Source organism: Pantherophis guttatus, chromosome 4 (assembly GCF_059756535.1).
Source record: "Pantherophis guttatus breed Tessera chromosome 4, ASM5975653v1, whole genome shotgun sequence".
Lineage (NCBI taxonomy): Eukaryota > Metazoa > Chordata > Lepidosauria > Squamata > Colubridae > Pantherophis > Pantherophis guttatus.
In genome coordinates, this window is record NC_142066.1 from 3,859,749 (window position 1) to 3,878,298 (window position 18,550).

Sequence of the window (18,550 nt, forward strand, 5' to 3'; positions counted from 1 at the left end):
GAAGGAAAGGGAAAGAAGGAAGAGGGAAGGAAGGGAAGGAAGAAAGAAACAGGGAAGGAAGGAAGGAAAGAAAGAAAGGGAAGGGAGGAAGGAAGGAAAGAAGGAAAGGGAAGGAAGGAAGGAAGGAATGGAAGGAAGGAAGGAAAGAATGAAAGAAAGGGAAGGAAGGAAGGAAGAAAGGAGAAAGAAAGAAAGGAAGGAAGGGAAGGAAGAAAGAAACAGGGAAGGAAGGAAGGAAGGAAGGAAGGAAGGAAGGAAAGGGAAGGAAGGAAGGAAAGAATGAAAGAAAGAAAGGGAAAGAAGGAAGAAAAAGAAAGAAAGAAAGAAAGAAAGAGAAAAGGAAGGAAGGAAAGAAAGAATGAAAGAAAGAAAGGGAAGGAAGGAAGGGAAGGAAGAAAGAAACAGAAGAAAGGAAGGAAGGAAGGAAGGAAGAAAATATGAGCCCATTTCCGGGGGCAGCGGGGGCGGCAGTCGTAACTTTGAGGAGGGGTCATAAAGTAGCTTTTTTGAAAGCCCGTCATAAGGTTGAATGATGGTTAAAGGACCCATGATCGGTCGCAAGTGGAGGACTGGCGGGCGGGATGGACAGGAGAGGGGGAAGTCCCCACACCTACCTGGAGACAATCTGGATTCTGAGCTGCGAATTCCGTCCATTCCTGCAGAGCGCAGTGCTTGTGGATGGCGGTGAAGAGAGAGAACTGGGGGAAGGAAACAACAGGGAAAAGGAGTTAAGACGCCCGGCTAGGAAGCGGCAGATATCGTGAGTTCAAGTCCCGCCTGAGGCACGAAAGCCAGCTGAGAGACGCTGGGCCGGTCCCCGTCTCTCAGCCCTGCCCGCCTCACAGGGTTGTTGGTGCTGTTGGGAAAACAGGAGGAGGAAGGTGGGATGGACATGTTCACTGCCTGGAGTTGTTTGTCAAAGGGAAGGAGAGGAAGGAAGGAAGGGAGAAAAAGAAAAGAAGGAAGAAGGGAGGGATGGAAAGAGGGAGAGAGAGAGTGAAAGAAGGAAGGAAAAAGGAAAAGAAAGAAAGAAAAAGAAAGAAAAAATGAAAGAAAGAAGAAGGAAGGAAGGAAGGAGAAAACAAGGAAGGAAAAAGGAAAAGAAAGAAAAAATTAAAGAAAGAAGAAGGAAGGAAGGAGAAAAGAAGGAAGGAAGAAAGGAGAAAGAAAGAAAAGAAAGAAAAGAAAGAAAAAAAGAAAAGAAAAGAAAGAAAGGAGGGAGGGAGGGAGGGAGAGAGACAAGAAGGAAGGAAGGAAGAAGGGAGGTATGGAAGGAGGGAGAGAGAGAGGGAAGGAAGGAGAAAGAGAAAGAAAGAGAAAAAGAAAAGAAGGAAGGAAGAAAGAAAGAAGAAAGGAAGAAAGGAAGGAGGGAGGGAGAAAGGAAGGAAGGAAGGAAGAAGAAAGGAAGAAAGAAAGAAAGAGGGGGGGAAGGGAGGGAGGGAGAGGGAGAAGAAGGAAGGAAGGAAGGAGGGAGGTATGGAAGGAGGGAGAGAGAGAGCAATGGAAGGAGAAAGAGAAAGAAAGAGAAAAAGAAAGGAAGAAGGAAGGAAGGAAGGAAGGAAGGAAGAAGAAAGGAAGGAGGGAGGTAGAAAGGAAGGAAGGAAGGAAGAAGAAAGGAAGAAAGAAGGGAGGAAGGGAGGGAGAGGGAGAAGAAGGAAGGAAGGAAGGAGGGAGGTATGGAAGGAGGGAGAGAGAGAGGGATGGAAGGAGAAAGAGAAAGAAAGAGAAAAAGGAAGAAGGAAGGAAGGAAGAAAGAAGGAAGGAGGGAGGTAGAAAGGAAGGAAGGAAGAAAGAAAGAAAAAAGGGGAGGGAGGAAGGGAGAGGTAGGGAGAAAAAGGAAGAAAGGAAGAAAGGAAGAAAGGTATGGAAGGAGGGAGAGAGAGAGCGATGGAAGGAGAAAGAGAAAGAAAGAGAAAACAAAAGAAAAGGAAGGAAGGAAGGAAGAAGAAAGTAAGAAAGAAGGGAGGGAGAAAGGAAGGAAGGAAGAAAGAAAAAAGGGGACGGAGAGAGGGAGAAAGGAAGGAAGAAAGAAAGAAGAAAGAGAAGGGAGGGAGGGAGAAAGGAAAAAAGGAAGGAAGGAAGAAAAAGAAAGAAAGAGAAGGGAGGGAGGGAGGAATGGTGGCTGGGGGATTCTGGGTAGGGGATTCTGGGAGTTGAAGTCCAGCCATCTTCCAGGGGCCCAGCCTGAGAACCTCTGCCTAAGACCAAAGGCCGAGTTGGGGCTTTGGGGAAGGAAGCCATACCTTGCCCAACGCCTTGGCCATCTCAAAGGTCCCCACCGTGTCCATGTTGGCCGCGATGATGGGAATCCCCGTGTAGGTCTGCTTGGAGTTACGGAAGGTGAAGGACCTCATGAGATCCACCTAGACACAAAGAGAAGGCGGCCAATCCAGAGAAGACGTCACTCCCCCAAACTTTGAAAGTTGGCTTCTCCCAACCTTGGGTTCCATCCAACTTCTCCCTGGACGACTTAAGCCGCCAGGAATGGCGGCCTGTCAATCACCCATCACCCATCTCGTGCCTGCTGTCAGGAGGAGAAAATCTCTCAGCCTCGCGACAGCTGCTCGAACGTCACATCCGTAGTCCTCGACTTACGACATTAGGCACAGGGATTTCCATTGCTAAACGAAGGGGTTATTAAGCGACCTCTTTTTTGCCACCGTGGCCGCGCCAATCACCGCAGTCGTTAAGTGAAACAGGTGGTCCTTAAGCAAATCCAGACACCCACCCCGGGGACTCTGCTTCCCAGAAAACCATCCGGGAAGGTCGCAAATGGCGATCGGAGCTGTCGTAAGTGCGTGCTGGATTGCCAAGCGACCAAATTTTTAATCGCGTGACCGTGTGGGGATTCTGCAACGGTCGTAAGTGCGAGGACCGGTGGAAAAGCTGCTTTTTTTTCCTCCCCCCCCCCCCAGTTCCGTGGAAACTTCAAAACAGTCACTAATCAAACGGCCGTAACTGGAGGACTATCCGTCTGCCCCTGGGGCATTCCGATCTGGTTCTGCTGCGGAACGAAAATGCAGGACTCCGAAACCAATAAGGCTCACCGCATTCCGTTTTCATTTGGGGCTCCCGGGAGGAATTTCCTCCACTAAATATTAGGAGGCTTATATTTATATATTTTAGGAAAGGAGGAGAAAACGAAAATCATGAATATTCATAATTAGCAAACTACCAATTTACTGTTCGATCATCAAGATATTCTTAATTTAAAAAAAAAAAATCAGTTGCATTGCCATAGCGGCTTTCATAAAGCATATAGATAAGCCCTCGACTTACGACCTCAACCCACCCCAAAATTTCTGTTGCTAAACGAGACAGTGAATTTTTTCCCCATTTTACGACCCTTTTCGGCCGCCGTCCTTAACTAACTCGCTGAAATTGTGAAGTCAGTCGTACTGACGTGCCACTTGCCACCCCCCCAGGATGCTGGGACCGTCATCGATATCTGAATTTTAACCGTGGAGATGCTGCAACGGTCGTTAAGTGCGAAAAACGGTCGCAAGTGGCTTTTTTTCCGTGCCGTGGTCACTTCAGTCACTAAAGCAATGGCTGTAAATTGAGGACTTTCTGTATACAACTGGGTTTGAGTTGAAAAAAAGTGGGAAGGAGCGACCGAGCGTATTTTAAGTCCCCCTCCTGAGTCTTTTCCTCTGTTTTTGACTTCTTACCGTCACTAAATGTACTGTTGTAAGTTGAGGCTACCTGTACGGAGGACTTCAAGGTTGCCTCATTTAACGCACATTCCTTCTGTGTTTGCTACCTCGCTAACACACTCACAAATTCCTCCAAGAATTTGTTTCCTTCACCCTGCCCAAACTCTTAGCGCGATTCTCAAATTCACTCCCAGAAGAGAAAACGTTAAGTAAATATGCAATTTCTCTGTCTTTAAAACCATAGATATACATTTATTTATTATTATGCACATTTAGTTACCGTATTTTCCGGCGTATAAGACGACTGGACATATAAGATGACCCCCGACTTCTCCTGTTAAAATATAGGGTTTGGCCTATACTCGCCGTATAAGACTACCCCTCTTCCAACGCACACCAAATAAAAATAAAATAAAATAAAATAAATAAATAAAATAAAATTAATAAAAATACACACACACAACACAACACAACTGGCTCACCCACATTGTAAAAGCAGCTGTGCTCGACCCAAAATGGCCCCTGCAACAAGCAGGAACCTCACACAGCCACAAAAAGCCCAAAAAAACCAACTTTCACACTTTACACACACAAAATTCCACATACAGGTTTGTGAGATTTTGTGTGTTTGTGTAGTTCGAGTGAAACCCTACAGAAACACACTAAATCTCAGAAAGCTGCACAAATATTCTTTTATTTTATTTTAATTTATTTTTATAGGAAAGCTACATTTAAAACTTCCTAAACTTTAAATGGCTAGGTCTAAAAAAAGAACAACTAAAAAAAAAAACCCAATTAACTATTTTTTTTAAAGCTCCCAAAGGGAGAAAAAAACTTACCCAATAGAACAGGGGTCTCCAACCTTGGCAACTTTTAAGGCGTGTAGACTTCAACTCCCAGAATTCCTCAGCCAGCTTTGTTTTGCTGGCTGAGGAATTCTGGGAGTTGAAGTCCACAACTCCCTGCCTGCTTGATTGCAGGCAGGGAGATTCAGTTGCTTGCTGATGCAATGGATTGCAGGGATTACAGCAAGGAGTTGCGACCAGCAGCTAAGGTAAGCAAGCTGGAGGGGGGAATTTTTTTGGCTTTTACATGGCTCTGGCGATCCCAGATGAGCTGGGATCGTCAGAGCTTGGATCGCCAGAGCCATTTAAGGCTCGTCAGAGTCTTTCGGGCTGGTCTGCCTGGTTACAGGAGAACGACACCCGGCGTATAAGACGACCCCCGACTTTTGAGAAGATTTTCATGTGTTCAAAAGTCGTCTTATACGCCGGAAAATACGGTAGCTCAATTATTATGATGATAACTGTTGCCTTGTCATCTGCAAGGAGAGTGACAAAAAAAAGGCCTTCTACCTCGCTCCGGGATTTGAGGGTACTCCGTTTTGGTCTCAGGAGGACATCCTTGAAGTCCAATTTAATGTCATTCTCAATGTGGGGCATTGTGGATTCCTGTAAATTTAAAAAAATAAATAAAAATAAATAAATAAAAAGCAAAGAATCCTGGAATTCTGGAACACCAGGGACGAAAGCTGAACCTTTTCTTCTCTAAACTTTTTTTTCCTGACGATTAAGAATAATTAGCGGAACGAACTGAATCCAGAAGTTGTAAATGCTCCAACGCTGGAAGTTTTTAAGAAGAGATTGGCCAATCGTTGGCGGGAAATGGTATAAGATTTCCTGCCTGAACAGGGGGTTGTCTAGAAGATCTCCAAGGTCCCTTCTAACTCTATTCTATTCTATTCTATTCTATTCTATTCTATTCTATTCTATTCTACTCTACTCTACTCTACTCTATTCTTCTATTCTATTCTATTCTATTCTATTCTATTCTATTCAATTCTACTCTACTCTATTCTTCTATTCTATTCTATTCTACTCTATTCTTCTATTCTATTCTATTCTATTCTATTCTACTCTATTCTTCTATTCTATTCTACTCTACTCTATTCTTCTATTCTATTCTATTCTACTCTATTCTATTCTTCTATTCTATTCTACTCTATTCTTCTATTCTACTCTACTCTATTCTTCTATTCTATTCTACTCTATTCTTCTATTCTATTCTATTCTACTCTATTCTATTCTTCTATTCTATTCTATTCTACTCTATTCTTCTATTCTACTCTACTCTATTCTTCTATTCTATTCTATTCTATTCTACTCTATTCTTCTATTCTACTCTACTCTATTCTTCTATTCTATTCTACTCTACTCTACTCTATTCTTCTATTCTATTCTATTCTTCTCTACTCTACTCTACTCTTCTATTCTATTCTATTCTACTCTATTCTTCTATTCTATTCTATTCTATTCTATTCTATTCTACTCTACTCTACTCTATTCTTCTATTCTATTCTATTCTACTCTACTCTATTCTTCTATTCTATTCTATTCAATTCTACTCTACTCTACTCTATTCTTCTATTCTATTCTATTCTACTCTACTCTATTCTTCTATTCTATTCTATTCTATTCTACTCTATTCTTCTATTCTATTCTATTCTATTCTACTCTATTCTATTCTTCTATTCTATTCTACTCTATTCTTCTATTCTACTCTACTCTATTCTTCTATTCTATTCTATTCTACTCTATTCTTCTATTCTATTCTACTCTACTCTACTCTACTCTACTCTACTCTACTCTACTCTACTATTCTATTCTATTCTATTCTATTCTATTCTATTTTATTCTACTCTACTCTACTCTACTCTACTCTACTCTATTCTTCTATTTCATTTTATTAGATTTATATACCGCCCTACTCCCGAAGGACTCAGGGCGGTGAACAGCCAGAAAAATAAAACACACAAACTACAAAATTTAAAAGACAATATAAAAACCCATTAAATAATTTGGCCCAAAACAATTTAAAAAACTCCTAATGTTTTAAAACCAATTTAAATTTCTATTCTATTCTGTTCTATTCTATTCTATTCTATTCTATCCTATCCTATCCTATTCTATTCTATTTCTATTCTGTTCTATTCTATTCTACTCTACTCTACTCTACTCCTAATTCTATTCTAATATTTCTATTTCTATTCTTTATTTCTAATATTATTATATTATATTATATTATATTATATTATATTATATTATATTATATTATATTATATTATATTATATACTATATTATATTATATTATATTATATTATATTATATTATTTCTTTCTATTGTTATTCTATTATTCCGATTCTATTTCTATTATTGCGATTCTACCATGTTTCCCCAAAAGTAAGATCTCCCCGGATAATAAGCCCAATTGGGCTTTTTTGTGCATGCACTAATATAAGCCCTCCCCGAAAATATTTAGCAGGTGGTCCTTGCCATTTCCACTGGTTAGGGTTAGGGAGACAGAGCTGGAAATCAGGTAAGACGGCAAGAGGAGCCCCGTCTTGCTCCACGCGCCCCAAAATAATAAGACCTCCCCAAAAATAAGGCCAAGCGCTTATTTCGGGGTTCAAAAAAATATAAGACAGGGTCTTATTTTCGGGGAAACACAGGTTTTTCAATTTCTATTTCTATTCTTTCTATTCCTCTTCCATTCCATTCCATTCTATTTCTGTTCTATTCTATTCTACAGTTAAACAATCTACAATGCAAATTATTTTCCATCGGTCATCCCTTGCTTTTTCAAAAGGCAACTGAACTTCGTATTTTTCAAAGTATTTTTCCTTGAAGACATTTCCCTTCTCGTCCAAGAAGCTTCTTCAGTTCTTACCGAATGGTGGAGGCTGGAAGGATTTATATTCCTTTGCAGTCATCTGGTCATTAGTAGTCTCTCTGAGAGTCATTGAGGCCATTTAGGGGTTTATCTGTACCCTCAGGGTCACCCGAATACAAGTATTCCTCGATTTACAACTGTTCATTTAGTAACCATTCAAAGTTACGTCACTGAAAAAAGTGACTGATGACCATTTTTCACACTTACGACCTTTGCAGCATCCCCGTGCTCGTGTGATCAAAATTCAAATGCTTGGCCACTGTCTCACACTTACGACGTGATCCCCTTCTGCGACTTTCTGACAAGATTCACCTCACAACCGGGTTACTAATTTATCAACTTCAGTTATTCACTCAGCAACTGTGGCAAGAAAGGTCGTAAAACAGGGCAAAAACTCACTTCGCAAATGACTCGCTTAACAACAGAAATTTTGGGCTCCGTTGTGATCGTAAGTCGAGGACTCCCTGAAATGGGTGCGGATGAGAAGCGAAATGTTCTTGAAGGAAATACAAAAGTCCAGTTTTGCCTTTTGAAAAAAAAAAAAGACCTTTGGGAAAATCTACATAGATCTTCTCAATCGTGTTTGCAAGGCTTTATGGCTCAAGGTAGTTAATGATCATTTTCCAATTACACTTTCAACTTTGTGACACTTTCAGCTCTCTTACTCTGGGTGGACTGTGTGGATTTCAGGAATCAAAAGTCACTGCCAATAAATGTTTTATGACCTCCGTGTCAACATCGGCCTTGATTTCTCCATAATTGTTCCCGTCATTCTAAACAAAAAAAATAAATAATATTGAATTGAATTTCAAAAGTCCAACTTTATCACAAGTGAATCTCTCCTTTCCAGGGGTGAAATCCAGCAGGTTCTGACGAACCGGTAGCGGAAAATTTTGAGCAGTTCGGAGAACCGGCAAATACCACCTCTGGCTGGCTCCAGAGTGGGGAGGGAATGGGGATTTTGCAATATCCTTTCCCTGGAGTGGGGTGGGAATGGAGATTTTGCAGTATCCTTTCCCTGGAGTGGGGTGGGAATGGAGATTTTGTAGTATCCTTCCCCCAGGAGTGGGGTGGGAATGGAGATTTTGTAGTATCCTTCCCCCAGGAGTGGGGTGGAAATGGAGATTTTGCGGTATCCTTCCCCCCAGGAGTGGGGTAGGAATGGGGGTTTTGCAGTATCCTTCCCCAGGAGTGGGGTGAGAATGGGGGTTTTGCAGTATCCCTCCCCTGGAGTGGGGTGGGAATGGGGATTTTGCAGTATCCTTCCCCTGACACGCCCACCAAGCCACACCCACAGAACCAGTAGTAAAAAAATTTGGATTTCACCACTGTTCCTTTCCCATAAACCCTTGATCATCCTCATCTCCAATCTCTCAAAATTACCATTGTCTCAGTGCCACGAGATACAGATTTTGAAATTCCCTCTGCCCTTCGTGTTAAGACTTCCCCTGCCCACGTTAAGAGTTCCACAGGGCCCCGATCACTTCATCCCAAACCGGGAAGCTTCAGGGCCACCTCTGGTAGACTTGAACCGCTTTGAGCAGCTCTTCGATCTTAGGGAAGCCTTCGTTGGCTTTGCAGTTTTACCTTTACCTGATCTGGCGGGACTACAACTCCCATGTGCCCCAGCCAGCACGGCCCATGGGGAATTGTAGTCCTCGCCCACCTGGAGGGCATGAGATTGGGGAATGCTAGGTTAGCCTAAGCCAGTGTGTATCAACCTTGCACATTGGAAGCCGGGTGGACTTCAACTCCCAGAATTCCCCAGCCAGCCATGCTGGCTGGGGAATTCTGGGAATTGAAGTCCACCCATTTTCAAGTTGCAAAATTGGGGAAACACTGGCTTAAGCCATGCCAACCTTGCACCCCAACCCAGAATCCCCAGTTTGGTATCTCAAAACATGCATCCCAATTATTGACCCATTTTTAGGGTACGGAGTATATAGGGGGATGCACAAACCCCACTTCCGGTTCCCCTTTTTTTTCGCTTTCCGCCCGCTTCCGGTCTTTTGGCGCTCCCCGAGAGGGAGAAAAAAAGCGACCTCGACTCGCTCTCGGCGTTCCAAGGTCTCCGCTAAGCCCCCCTCGAACCTGGCTGGCGTTCTCTTTTTAACGGAGGAGCAATGCCTTGTGGGAAACGTAGTTCTCACTCTAAGCGTCTCCAAAGCCCGCAAGGGCTGTTAGAACTACATCTCCCCGTAAGGGAGCGCGCTCAAACGGGATGACGTCAGGGGCAGAGGCAAACGCCAATCAGCCTGCTGAGACAAGAAAAACTACAGCTCCCAGGGACCAAAACGTCACAAATATGTCTCCGAGCGGCCATGTTTGTTTTCTTTCTTTCTTTCTTTTTTTGGTACTATTTTTGCCTCAGCGATAGAACAAACCTTTCAACAATTCCAGAATTAATAAATATTAATGTATAAATATTAATATTAATAAATTTATTAAAACAATTATATAATTCTGATTTCTAATAATTAATGATTATTAGAAATAGAATTACATTGTATTGAAGCGTATGATACCCAGGTATCACACCATTCACGCATTGATACGCATTAACAGTGACAATAAAGTTTATTTATTTATTTATTTATTTATTTATTTATTTATTTATTTATTTAAACAACATAAAATTAAAAACGAAAACTTGAATTGGGGAAAAAGAAAGAAATAGAATTATAGCTCCTTCCTTCACGATAACGGCGCTCTCTTTCTTTTACGCGGCCTACCCAAAAGAAGAGCGGTGACAGAATCGCGGGGCGTGCTGGGAAACGGAGTCCTCCGCTCCATTCCATCCCAGCCAGCCTAGCGGAGGAAAAGACAGCGTCTCCCATAATGCCGCGCGACAGCGGCGGAAGGATATCTAAAAAGCAGGACTCTCTCTCTCTCTCTCCTTTGGCTTTGATTGAAGGAGCATGAGACAGGAAGTGACGTCACCGGAGACCGGAAACAATCCTTCGGGAGTGCCGGCGAAGCCAGTTCCGCTTCCGAGGTCGGAGGTTGGGCGTCGCTGAGAGAGGCACCGGGACGGGCGAGCGAAGCGAACGAAGCGGCCAGGATGTTAATCAAAGTGAAGGTGAGGCGGGGAGGCTCCGGCGGAGGGGAGCCGCCAAACGGGCCCTGTCTTCCCACGTGCGCTGAGGCGCGGCATCCCTGGGGAGCGCCGGCCGCGGTGCATTATGGGCGGCTCTGAGGCGCCCGGCAGGCAGAAGCCCAACCGGTAGAGCTGCTTTTTTCTCTCTCTCTCTCTCTTTCAGCAGGCAGCGCTCCAGGCCGTGAAGGGCGGCAAAAGACGTAGGTTCTCTCAGGGGACACAAGTTCGCCGGTTCGAATCCCTTGTACAGGGTCTCCTGCCTGAGCAGGGGGTTGAGCTAGATGACCTCCAAGGTCCCTTCCAACTCAGTTACTCTGTTAAAAGACCCACAAAAAGGCACCGCAGCCCCAGGGATGTAGTAGCCTTCCTTCAATCAAAGCCCCAGGAGATATATACATACATACATACATACATACAATCTATCTATCTATCTCTATTTATTCATCTGTCAGTCTGCCTGCCTCCCTCTATCTATCTTTATCATCTATCTATATCTATCCATCTATCTATATCCATCCATCCATCCATCTATCATCTGTCTATCTATCTATCCTCGAGCTTTGATTGAAGGAAGGCTACTACATCCTATATCTATGTATAGATATAGATACTACATCATCAATTTTCTTACTTCTTCGTAGGGTTTATGTGTGTTTTTCTTCTAGCCAGGTTTTCCCTACGTAGCCAAGGTTTTTCTGCAGCCCCAGCTCAGTAGAATCACATCCACTCGATTCTGGGCTTTTTTCTTTTCTAACAGCTAGCAAGCTCTTCCTGCTAGGTGGGAGACCTATGTAGATCTATTTCTAGCTCATTTGCTTTCATCAGTAGGCCACACCCATATCTTATGTATCCTCCCTGTAAAGGTACAGTATCAATTTTCTTACTTTCTTACTGTACCTTTACAGGGAGGATATATAAGATATGGGTGTGGCCTACTGATGAAAGCAAACGAGCTAGAAATAGATCTATATAGGTCTCCCACCTAGCAGGAAGAGCTTGCTAGCTGTTAGAAAAGAAAAAAGCCCAGAATCGAGTGGATGTGATTCTACTGAGCTGGTGCTGCAGAAAAACCTTGGTTATATAGGGAAAACCTGGCTAGAAGAAAAATACAGATACTACATCCTATATATCTATATCTATCTATCTTTATCATCTATCTATCTTCATCTAGCCATCTAGCGATATCTATCATCTGTCTCTCTATCTATCCTCGGGCTTCGATTCAAGGAAGGCTACTACATCCTATATCTATGTATAGATTTAGATGCCACATCCTATATATCTATATCTATTTATCTTTATCATCTATCTTTATCATCTATCTATCTCTCATCTATCTATCTTTATCTATCCATCTATCTATATCCATCCATCCATCTATCATCTGTCTATCCTCGGGCTTCGATTGAAGGAAGGCTACTACATCCTATATCTAGATATAGATATAGATACTACATCCTATATATCTCTATCTATCTATCTATCTATCTATCTATCTATCTATCTATCTATCTATCTATCTTTATCTACCCATCTATCTATCTTTATCCATTTATATCTATCCATCTATCATCTGTCTGTCTATCTATCTATCTATCTATCTATCTATCTATCTACACCTATATATATACACACATCCTGTTTCCCCCAAAATAAGACATCCCCTGATAATAAACCCAATCTGATTTTTGAGTGCATGGCAATAACACCAAGCGCTTATTTCAGGGTTCAAAAAAAATATAAGACAGGGAAAGATGTCCTAAAACAGCATTTAGTGTGACTAAAAAGGCCATTTCGAGAGTGGCAATCCCTTCCACACTGAGGGCAGATACATTCTCTCCCCTGCTCAGCCCCCAGATTTCGCTGCTTCCGGGACTCCCTCTTTGCCTCGGCCTGCCGAACAAGTGTCTCTTCAAATTGGAGAAGGCCGTGCTGCGTCTTTAGCCTCCAAGTTGAACGATTTTAATCCCATAATTGTTTTATTTTGTTATTTATGGTATTGTGAGTCACTTGGTAGAGATGGGCGGCAGACAAATTTAATAATGTCATAACAAAGAAAGGCAAAAAAAACGAAGTCTGGATAGTGGACATGGCAGCACCTGCAGACGTGAAGAGAAGGTAACAAAAATACAAAGACCTGCAAATAGAAAAAGAACGACTGTGGCAAAAGAAAGCAAAGTTAGGACCAATAGTAATGGGGGCTTTGGATGCAATCCCAAAATATCTGGAGCCCCTCTTGGAACACCATCGGCATTGACCGAAATCCCCATCGGTCAATTGTAAAGAGGCAGCTTTACTCAGAATAGCTTACATCCTGTGACAATACCTTCAAACGCCATCAAATATCAACATCCAATATTTGGGGGGTTGCCCTAGAGAGGAGGAAGGGGGTCAAGCTATTTTCTAAGGCACCCGAAGGTCAGACAAGGAATAATGGATGGAGACTGATCAAGGAGAGATTCGAGAGGATTAGGGAACTGGAGGTTAAAACATAATAACAAATGGTTGCTGGAATTGAGTATGTCTAGTTTGATGAAAAAAGACTAGGGGAGACATGATAGTCTTCCAATATCTCAAGCGTTGCCCCAAAGAAGAGGGGGGGGGTCACGTTATTCTCCATAGCCCCTGAGGGCAGGACAAGAAGCAATGGGTGGAAACTAATCAAGGAGAGAAGCAACTTAGAACTAAGGAGAAATTTCCTGACAGAACAATTAATCCGTGGAACAACTTGCTTGCAGAAATTGTAAATGCTCGAACACTGGAAGTTATTAAGAAGATGTTGGATAACCATTTGTGTTGTGGCTCGTCAGCGGCCTGTGTGGATTGTAGCTGATTCTGACAACGAGGAGGCTGGTGTGGTGCTGCGCCAGCAGCCTGTGCAGCTGGCACTCGAGTAAGACAGTGAGGAGGCTGGAGAAGATGTGGTGCCAGAGGCAGGGATTCCGCCAGGGCCTTCAGAAGCTCCCATAAGTGAAGAGGACGAAGAGTAGGAGCCTCTTCTCGATGCACGGGCTCTGCGCAGGAGTGGCTCCTCAGGAGGAGGTCTCCTTGAGAGTAAGGCTTGGGGCTAATTGGCCACTCCCTTAGCCTATTTAAGGAGGAACGCCGACTGAAGCAATTTGTAGGGAACAACTTTAGTTCATTCTCCTTCGCGTCGGGATTCTCTGCAAATTGCTTCTGGGCTTTCTGCCAATCTTAATAAGATTGTGATTACTTTATCTTTGGTTTCGCCTCTGTCCGAATGCGATCTAAAAAGCCGGAAATGTAGGTGAGTGAAATACCTTTTGATTTATGCATAAGCAAGGACATAACAAAAGTTAGCAGATCCCTTCCCTTTCTCTCTTTAGAATTGAATCGGAGTGGGATTCTACAGAGGGAGTAGACGACGGTGATTTGATGAACCTTTTTTTTCTCTCTCTCTCTCTTCCTTTCGTTGCAGACGCTGACCGGGAAAGAGATAGAGATTGATATCGAACCGACGGACAAGGTATCGGCCCTCAAAAGAATGGGGTGGGTTTTGATTTGCTGATTATCTTTGTTGCGTATCCTGCTTTGCCTTCAAACGCAGTTCACCCTCGACTCCCCGAAGGCCTCTTGTTTGTAGAAAGAGAGAGGAAGGTCTGTATTTGGAGCTCCCGTGCAAACTAGGAGGAACTCCTCCACCATGTCCCCCCCCCTTCTTTCTACAATCTTTGTAAAGCCTTAATAAGGCCACACCTGGAATCCTGCGTCCAGTTTTGATCAGAAAAAGATGTTGAGACTTTGGGGAGGGAAAGTGCAAAGAAGGGGAACTAAAATGCTATAGGAGGCTGGATAATTTTAATTTCATTTAAGCGAGGATAATTTAATGTAATCTGAGCAGGTCATAGGGACGCGGTAGCGCGGTGGCTAAGACGCTGAGCTTGTCGATCGAAAGGTCGGCAGTTCGGCGGTTCGAATCCCTCGTGCCGCGTAACGGGGTGAGCTCTCCGTGACTTGTCCCAGCTTCTGCCAACCTAGCCGTTCAAAAGCACGTAAAAAAAATGCAAGTAGATGGAAACTCATCAAGGAGAGAGAAAGCAACCTGAAACTTCCTAACAGTGTGGACAATTAACCAGTGGAACAGCTTGCCACTAGAATAGAATAGAATAGAATAGAATAGAATAGAATAGAATAGAATAGAATAGAATAGAATAGAATAGAATAGAATAGAATAGAACAGAAAATAGAATAATAGAATAATAGAATAATAGAATAATAGAATAATAGAATAATAGAATAGATACAGTCATAAATGGTAGGAGATGGGTGATGGGACCGATGAGAAGATTAATAGTAGTGCAGACTTAGTGAATAGTTTGAGAGTGTTGAGGGAATTATTTGTTTAGCAGAGTGATGGCGTTCGGGGAAAAACTGTCCTTGTGTCTAGTTGTTCTGGTGTGCAGTGCTCTATAGTGTCATTTTGAGGGTAGAAGCTGAAACAATTTATGTCCAGGATGTGAGGGGTCTGTACAGGGTGGATTTGATTTAAATCGAGTTGATTTAAATCACTAGTAAAAAGGCTTGATTTAAATCAACTCGATTTAAATCATAATTTTTAAAGAGCAACTGTCATCTCTGCTACTCCTTTGACCCGCTGTTGACTCACCGATAGTCCCAGGGTTGCAGAATATACAGCCTCCTGCTACATAATTAAGCTCCATTTCATGCGGAATACACTAAATTATTTATGTATCTTAAATAGATAGATTTTTACCCCCAAAGTTTTTTATTAAAATAAATTCGATAAAATCAAAAAAATCCGATTTAAATCAAAAAAATCTGATTTTTTTGATTTTTTTTAAAAAAATCATTGATTTTTATCCACCCTGAGTCTGTAGATATTTTCTCAGCCCTCTTTTTGACTCGTGCAGGATACAGGTCCTCCATGGAAGGCAGGTTGGTAGCCATTGTTTTTTCTGCAGTTCTAATGATCCTCTGGGTTGCAGGTGGTGCAGATGACAGACTCCATCATTCCTCTGTAGAACTGGATCAGCAGCTCCTTGGGCAGTTTGAGCCTTCTGAGTTGACGCAGAAAGAACATTCTTTGTTGCGGTTTTTTTGATGACGTTTTTGATGTTGGGTGTCCATTTTAGATCTTGCGATACGGTAGAACCTACAAATTTGAAGGTCTCTACTGTTGATACTGTGTCGTATAGAATTGTGAGAGGTGGAAGTACGGGAGGGTTTCTCCTAAAGTCCACCATCATTTCTACGGTTTTGAGTGGGTTCAGTTCCAGATTCCTGTTAGTTCCTGGAGAAACTCTTCCGACAATGATTCAGATGTTGACGGCCTTCACCGTAGCGGCCGTGGGTTGGCGTGAAGACACTTGGGTGTTTTCTTGGAGCAGAATCAAACATTACAGCAATGTTCCTCGGTCTTGGGGAACTGGAAGATGGGTGGACTTCCAACGATGTCCTTGAAGTGATATCCCGGTGCCTGGAGGCCGTGCGGGTCTGGATGGGGAGGAACAGGCTCAGACTCAACCCCTCCAAGACCGAGTGGCTGTGATTGCCGGCGTCCCGATATAGTCAGCTGGTGCCATCGCTGACTATTGGGGGTGAGACATTGGCCCCCACGGAGAGGGCGCGTAACTTGGGTGTCCTACTGGATGCACGGCTGTCTTTAGAAGAGCTTATGACGGCCGTGGCCAGGGGGGCTTTCTATCAGGTTCGCCTGATTCGCCAGTTGCGCCCCTTTCTGGATCGGGACTCCTTATGCACGGTCGCTCATGCCCTCGTCACTTCCTGCCTGGACTACTGCAACGCTCTCTACATGGGACTCCCCTTGAGGAGCATTCGGAGGCTCCAACTGGTGCAGAATGCGGCCGCGCGGGTACTTATGGGGGCAACATGGCGCTCCCATGTGACACACCTCCTGCGCGAGCTGCATTGGCTTCCAGTGGTCTTCCGGGTGCGCTTCAAGGTATTGGTTCTCATCTTCAAAGCGCTCCATGGCTTAGGGCCCGGTTATTTACGAGACCACCTTCTGCCACCGATAACCTCCCACTGACCAATACGCTCCCACAGAGAGGGCCTCCTCAGGGTGCCGTCAGTCAGGCAATCTCGGCTGGCGACCTCCCGGGGAAGAGCCTTCTCTGTGGGGGCACCCGCCCTCTGGAATGAGCTACCCCCAGGTATACGACTGATCCCGGACCTCCGGACCTTCCGCCGGCTCTGAAGACTTTTTTATTTCAGCAAGCAGGGCTGGGTTAAAAAATTTTTAATTGGTGAATTTTATGGGTAAGGGGTTTTTAAATTGGGGGAAGCCTAAGATAAATCTAATTTTGTTTTATAGTATTTTAATGTTTATATTGCATGTTTTTTAATTTTGGCTGTTCACCGCCCCGAGTCCTTCGGGAGAGGGGGCGGTATAAAAATTTAAAAAATAAATGCTCTCTTACTCTCTTTTTTTCCCTTTCTCTGCTCCCTTTCAGGTGGAAAGAATAAAAGAGCGGGTGGAAGAAAAGGAAGGCATCCCGCCGCAACAGCAGCGACTCATCTACAGCGGCAAGCAAATGTGAGTTTAAACCAAGGGAGAGTGTGTCACGCCTGCATAGGTTTTATCCTGATTTGTTTAGGGGGAGGGACCGTCGAACAAAACCGAGCCGAGAATGCTTTGAAAAACAAGGGATCAGAGTCATTGGGTAAGCCAGCAGGAAATCGGATGTCACGATCACATGCGGTCCCTCACTTAACGCCCTGCATTGGTCCTCGTTTAAAGAGGGAACTGGGAGCTCTCGGATTTGCTGTCTCTCTCACCCATTTTGGTATATGTGTCCAAAATTGGGACTCACCCCCTGCTTTTGTCTCTCACCCCCAACCCCCCCCCCCCCTCAGGAACGATGAGAAAACGGCCGCCGACTACAAGATCCAGGGCGGCTCCGTCCTTCACTTGGTTCTAGCCCTGCGTGGAGGTCTGCGATGATGGCGCCCCCGGCACCCGCCGCGCCACCCCACCTTTCCCTAAAGCCCCCGGATGTGGGTGAGCCTCACCCCCCTCCCCACTCGAGGCGTCATGGGAGGCCCGTCGGGTTCGAGCGCATCCCGCCGCTTTCCGTCTCTCCCGAATCCCAGGAGGGGAACTGCCTGACACCGCCGCCTCCCCGGAAGTCTCTTTCTTTGCAAGCTGTCTTTGGGAGAGGTTGGGGGGGGAGGGATTGTGTTTTGGGGGAACGGGGTGCTCTTTTAAGTTATCGGGGTGCAGCCTCCGTCTCGCTGCATGTGCTGGTTTTTGCCACCCGGGTCCCCAAGTGTCTTTCCCCACTATCCTCGTCATTTCGTGGCTAATAAATGTTCAATAAACGTTTCACAATCTTCACAGCGTCTTTTGTGTCTCCTGGGATCTGAAGGGTTTCTTTCTGAGGGGGGCGGTGTGTTGATTTGGGTCAATTCCGCCTTTGCTAAGTCCTCGACGTACGACCGTCATCCTCCCATTTACGACCGGTCGCTTAGGAGCGGTTTGAAGAGAAGACGGAGCCCCCAAAATGGTACCGAAGACCAAATTTCGACTCACAAATACAAATTTTGGCACACACACAACCTGTCGCATCACAATTCGCGCACTCGACAACCAGCCTGCCTCGACCGCCGTTTTCTGCGCCTCGTCATGTGACCCCGATTTATGACAATTTTTGGGGAGGGGGGCCTGGAAACCGGCATTTTACATCAGATTTCCAACAAGCGTCCATTGCAGAAAATGGGTTCGCTTAACCTGGCAATTCATTTAACGACCACTGCAAAAAGAATCGTATATGGTCCTGTCATCACCTACTTAACCCGGTGCATCTTAGAATCGTAATCCTAAAAGACTCCGTTACAGTCGTACGTTGAGGACTCCTTTAACATTTGAGTGGAGAAAGTTAAGCAATTCCTATTTTCATCATCGGGTTGATAAAAATTTGGGGGAGACCAAAATCAGAGTTTAATTTCTCTTTTTTAAAAAAAATGACAGGTTGCACAATTTTGGGATTTATATCCTGCTTTTTGCTTCGTACGATTCCAGATATTTTTTATTTATTTAAAAGATTTCTAGATCCTGGGTGACA

General features: G+C 44.0%; 2 protein-coding genes across 2 annotated transcripts in view; one reads left to right on the forward strand and one right to left on the reverse strand.

Annotated features, from left to right (window-relative positions):
* The window catches only part of GMPR2 (guanosine monophosphate reductase 2), a 21,563-nt gene extending 11,944 nt beyond the window's left edge, over positions 1 to 9,619 (reverse strand). Inside the window, exons 1-5 of the mRNA XM_060684813.2 lie at positions 9,348 to 9,619; positions 8,053 to 8,160; positions 5,012 to 5,107; positions 2,244 to 2,363; positions 615 to 698 (exon numbers count right to left, since the gene is read on the reverse strand). Of these exons, the coding sequence (XP_060540796.1) occupies positions 615 to 698; positions 2,244 to 2,363; positions 5,012 to 5,098 (291 nt within the window). The 5' untranslated portion in view covers positions 5,099 to 5,107; positions 8,053 to 8,160; positions 9,348 to 9,619. The remainder of the gene's footprint in view (positions 1 to 614; positions 699 to 2,243; positions 2,364 to 5,011; positions 5,108 to 8,052; positions 8,161 to 9,347) is intronic.
* Positions 9,620 to 10,318: 699 nt separating this feature from the next.
* Positions 10,319 to 17,823, forward strand: NEDD8 (NEDD8 ubiquitin like modifier). The gene is made up of 4 exons (XM_034405418.3): positions 10,319 to 10,466; positions 13,924 to 13,971; positions 16,940 to 17,022; positions 17,343 to 17,823. The coding sequence occupies exons 1-4, from the start codon at positions 10,449 to 10,451 to the stop codon at positions 17,428 to 17,430; spliced, it is 237 nt and encodes a 78-aa protein (XP_034261309.3). The 5' UTR covers positions 10,319 to 10,448; the 3' UTR covers positions 17,431 to 17,823.
* The last annotated feature ends 727 nt before the right edge of the window (positions 17,824 to 18,550 follow it).